Source organism: Chaetura pelagica, unplaced genomic scaffold (assembly GCF_000747805.2).
Source record: "Chaetura pelagica isolate M959 unplaced genomic scaffold, ChaPel_1.0 scaffold273, whole genome shotgun sequence".
NCBI classification, from domain to species: domain Eukaryota; kingdom Metazoa; phylum Chordata; class Aves; order Apodiformes; family Apodidae; genus Chaetura; species Chaetura pelagica.
Genome location: NW_009952828.1, coordinates 1,290,575 through 1,295,010, shown reverse-complemented (window position 1 = coordinate 1,295,010; position 4,436 = coordinate 1,290,575). Strand labels below are relative to the sequence as shown.

The 4,436-nt window shown below is 57.7% G+C and overlaps 1 protein-coding gene across 1 annotated transcript in view; it reads right to left on the bottom strand.

The window, feature by feature from the left end:
* SDC3 (syndecan 3) overlaps positions 1–4,068 on the bottom strand; it is a 5,179-nt gene extending 1,111 nt beyond the window's left edge. The window contains exons 1-4 of the mRNA XM_009995166.1: positions 4,003–4,068; positions 3,727–3,844; positions 2,727–3,322; positions 912–1,182 (exon numbers count right to left, since the gene is read on the bottom strand). Coding sequence (XP_009993468.1) covers positions 912–1,182; positions 2,727–3,322; positions 3,727–3,844; positions 4,003–4,068 — 1,051 coding nt within the window. The remainder of the gene's footprint in view (positions 1–911; positions 1,183–2,726; positions 3,323–3,726; positions 3,845–4,002) is intronic.
* Positions 4,069–4,436: the final 368 nt, after the last annotated feature.

Genomic DNA, 4,436 nt, shown 5'->3' with positions numbered 1-4,436 from the left:
GCGTGTAACTGCCCTCGTCCTTCTTCTTCATCCTGTAGATGAGCAGCATGACCAGGAAGGCAGCAAACAGGGCTCCCACCACGCCGCCCACGATCACCGCTGCAAGACAGAGAAGTGACACGGCCGTCAGTGCGGTCCTGGGGCAGATAATCTGGGGGGGGGGGAACAGTTTGGATTTCAGCTTGGTTTTGGGTTTGCAAGCTTGCAAGCACCTCTGTTCCTGAAATCTGGGGTTTAAGAAAATTGGAAAAGAAGGTGAGGGGGTAACACAACCATGTGAAGCTTCAACAAGTTGCCAAGTGCAGCCATGCTGAAGGGTTGGTAGGACCCAGAGGTTAGGTAGGACCTGAAGGGCAGGTAGATCCCGAAGGCATCTACTCCACAGCTTCATGGTGGACAATGGACTTGCAGGAAGCAACCCAGGCACAGAGAGATCCCTGCACAGGCTGTAACCTCATTGAGTGCCTGCTGACACCCACCACGCTCCACTGAAGACCACAAGAACAACACCTGTTTGCTGTTCCATAGTCTCCAGCTGCCTTCAGCTGGTGGTGAGACACCAACACCTTTGCCCCACCTCTGATGTCCCTCTGGCTGGGACAAGTGGCCCTCCCAGATCACCTCTCTCCCCCCTGTGCCATTAGAAGTGGCCAGGTGGTGCCCAGCCAGTACCCCAGCACATCACCCCACTGACATCCTGTTTTTTCATCTTAGCAAAAGCAACTTGTGCACAGCTCTGCACTCATCTGGCAAAGACCTGAAGCCCCCTGGAAACCCCCCTAGCACAGAGCTTGGCTTATCCTCGGCTCAACACTCCCCCAGTGCCCTGCCAAAGATCAACCCTCTCCTGGATCCCAGCCAGCCCAGCCCCAGGAGCTCTTCCCACACCAGCCCGCGGCCCCCAGACTCACCTATCAACACTTCTTTCCTCTCCAGAATGTTCTTCTGGGGGAGCTGAGCAGCCGAGTTCCCCGAGTCTATCGTGTTGTCGATCAGCCCCGTCTTGGCCTCCCTGCCCAGCCCGGGCCGCGGCGGCGGCGTCGCCACAACCATCACCTCGTTCCCCAGCTCGGGACGAGTCGTCTCTTCCTCCTCCCGGATCTCAAAGTCCCCGCTGGGGCCGCTGCTGACCGGGATCTCCAGCTCGTTGTCAAGGCCTGTCGTCACCTCCCCAGGCTCCATCTGGGAGAAAGGACAAGATGGAGCAGGGGACAAGGACCAGAGGGCGGTTCCTGCCTCCAGCAGCTCCGATGTGCCCAGAAGAAAGACATCACAGCACTGGTGACAAGGTGGTCCTCCCATCAGGGAACACGGGGGGATAATATTGGGGTGTCCTTTCCCTGTGACACTGACATGGGCAGCTATATTGCAGCAAGTAACACAACCCCCTCCTCTTGATGGTCACCAAAAGACTGAGGTCTATGGCTGAACAGGACCATTCCTGTCTGTCCCCATCCCAGGTGCCCTCAGGATGCACAAACTCACCTCTTCACTGCAGCTTACCCTAGAGAGAGGCCCACAGCCCTGAACCTCATCTGGATTCCCTGGTCCCAGTGTAGATCAATGGCTGGATGAAACATCCCACCAGTGCCTCCTCACTAGGCAGGGAGTGGTGCAACCATTTGTGCTAGAGCATCATAGCAAGTGTGAGGATCAGATGCCCTTGGATGAGTCCCAGGGGATCCTTCCCCTCTCCCTTTTCTCTCTTCAACCTGCTCTTTTGGTTGCAGCCCAGGGCAGGAGCAGGAAGCTGGGTCCTTTCTCACCAGGACATGGAGCCAGCCCAGCTCCCTGCCGGACTGGCCCTGGGTTGGTCCTGGATCAATCCCCCTTGGCAAGGAGGTGAACCCAGGTTGGAGAGCAAACATGGGCAGGGTGAGCCTCCCCAGGCTGAGCTGGGCTGCACTGAGCACCCCCAGGCAGAACCTCCCTGGGATCCCTCCTTCGTGGAGTGAATGAGATGTTACAAATTGGGATGAGAATCGAGCTCGACGGGCTGAAGCCTGAAGAGGGGCTGGGGAGGAGCCCTCTCCATGTCCTGCTGGCCCCAGGCCAGGCACAGCTCACTGCTTCCCACCAGCAGCATTTTTGTGACAGAGATTAATTGAAGGTCAGGGAGGGCCCGGGGCGCTGTGCACACGTATATGTATGCAGAGAAGAGGGACTAGTTTAGACAAATCACTCCACCCTTCAGTCAAAGTGGTTTTCAAAAGGCCCCTGAGGGGCTCTGAATGAGAAGATGGATCAGCGGGTTAAATCCCGTGTTCAGGACACCCAGTGAGCTGGAAATGCACCATCAAGCTGGAACTGTGGAGCGTTCGGGCCTCCCACTGACAGGCTGCAAGTTGGGAAGTGGTAGGATGAGCCCAGACACCAAACCCAGGGGAAAGCAGTGGCCCCCCCAGCCCTGCTCCCCTCCTGCCCGGGGAATCTGCTCTGGAGCAGCCAAGCAGGACTGAACTGGGGGCAGCAGGGACATGTGGTATAACCCTGGGTGCCCCTGTCAGCTCTCACACCATTCCCATCACCATGCTCAAGCCCTCACCCTTCTATATCCCCCCTCCAGCTCTGCAAATGTTCTGCTGGGAAGAGCCCAACCTGGCTCAGCCTCCTTCTGAGCAACTGGCTAAGGACAGATCAACTCCAAAGACTTCCCGTCACCATCACTTGGCTTCAAACATGGCCCACGAGCCCTCCAGCAGGTGAGAAGAGCTCCTGCTTCCTACCTGGGGGGCTTCTGTGGGCGGCAGAGTGGCTGGCAAAGCAGGGCTTTTTTCTGTGAGGTCTGCAGTCCTGGAGGTGGTTGGTTTTGGCAGGGTCCGGGGCTTGGCCGTGCTGGTGGGGACAAGGGGTGAGGTGGCCACCTCCGTGGGTGTGCTGGTGTCAGGGATGGAGGTGGTAGGTGTCTCCAAGGTGGTGGCCCGGGTCGTGGCTGCCTTGGTGACAAAAGGGGGCAGGAACCTCCGGGTGGTTGTGGGCTTGGCAGTGACCACGGTGGTGCTGGTGGTAGTGGTGGCTGCAGTGGTGGTGGCCGTGGTGGTGGTGGTGGTGGTCGTGGTCGTGGTAGTAGGGGAGTCACTGGCAGTGGTGGTGGTGGTGGTTGCTTTCCAAGTGGGGATCACTGGTGCCTCTGTCACCCTGGGGATATACAAGGTGCTGGTTGTCTGCCCAGGGGTGGTGTCCTCAGCAGGGAATGGTCCCAAGGGGGTTGCCACGGGCTGCACGGGGGTGACGGGCAGCGTGGCTGCCGTGGTGGGGAGCGTGACAGACGTGTCCGTGGTGAGGCTCCCTGCTGTCTCCAGCCCTGACTCCTGCTCGAAATCTGCAAGAGGGGGAGAAGAGCCAAGGGTGAAGAAGCTGCTGCTGTCCCAGCATTTCCCATGACATGAACCTGGCCTCACCCCCAAAAAAAACCCAGAGTGCTTCCAGGCTCAGCAGAAACCAAGAGCTGTAAATTCCCATGTGGTGGCCAAAGCCCCTCTCTGGGGTCAATGAAACCTTGAAAACCTGGCATGTTGTGCTGGGGAAGGGCTAATCCTGCACAGGAGGGCCAGGAGATGGAACTGGGAGATGGAGTCACTTGAGCCCAACCTTTGGGACAATTCCCTTTGCTTTTTTGTTCTGGAGGACAGGAGGGCAGCTCTGGAGTTGATCCCCACCATCCCATGGCAAGCCCCTCTCCAGCCTCACCAAACCAGACTCCCCAGGAGCCCCACAGCTACTTACACCCCGAGCCAGAGCCCGAGTAGACGTCGTCCAGTTCATCATCCCCAAAAGGGTCATCATCCCCAGAGCCCTCCAGGTCCACGGGCCTCTCATAGTTCTCGTTGCGCCAGCGCTGAGCCTGCAGGGAGAGACACGTGAGCAGCTCCAGCCCCACCAGCCCCAGCCTGGTACCCACACACACATCCCCCCAGACAGTCCCTGGGGATCTGTGTGAAAGGGGACAGGGAAAAGCAAGACCAAGGGAGCAGGAGGGCAGGCAGTGCTTTCCAGCCCAACCTCCAGGAGCCACGAGGTGGGTTTTTTGTCCCCAAAACCCTGTGCTGCTACAGAAATTTCAGACATGTTTACATTGTGTTGACATTGTTCACGTTGATTCTGACAGGACAAGGGGTTATGGCTTTCAACTGGAGGTTTAGGATTTAGGTTAGAAAATAGCAAGAAATTCTTTGCTGTGAGGGTGGTGAGAGCCTGGCCCAGGTTGCCCAGGGAAGCTGTGGCTGCCCCATCCCTGGCAGTGTTGAAGGGCAGGTTGGATGGGGCTTGGAGCAGCCTGGGCTGGTGGGAGGTGTCCCTGCTCATGCAGGGGGTGGGACTGGATGATCTTTAAGGTCCCTTCCAACCCAAACCATTCCATGATTCTATGACTTCCCAAGGAAAAGGGTAAAAAACAACCCAAACAACTGCTGTTGGAAACTGTTAGAAGAATTATC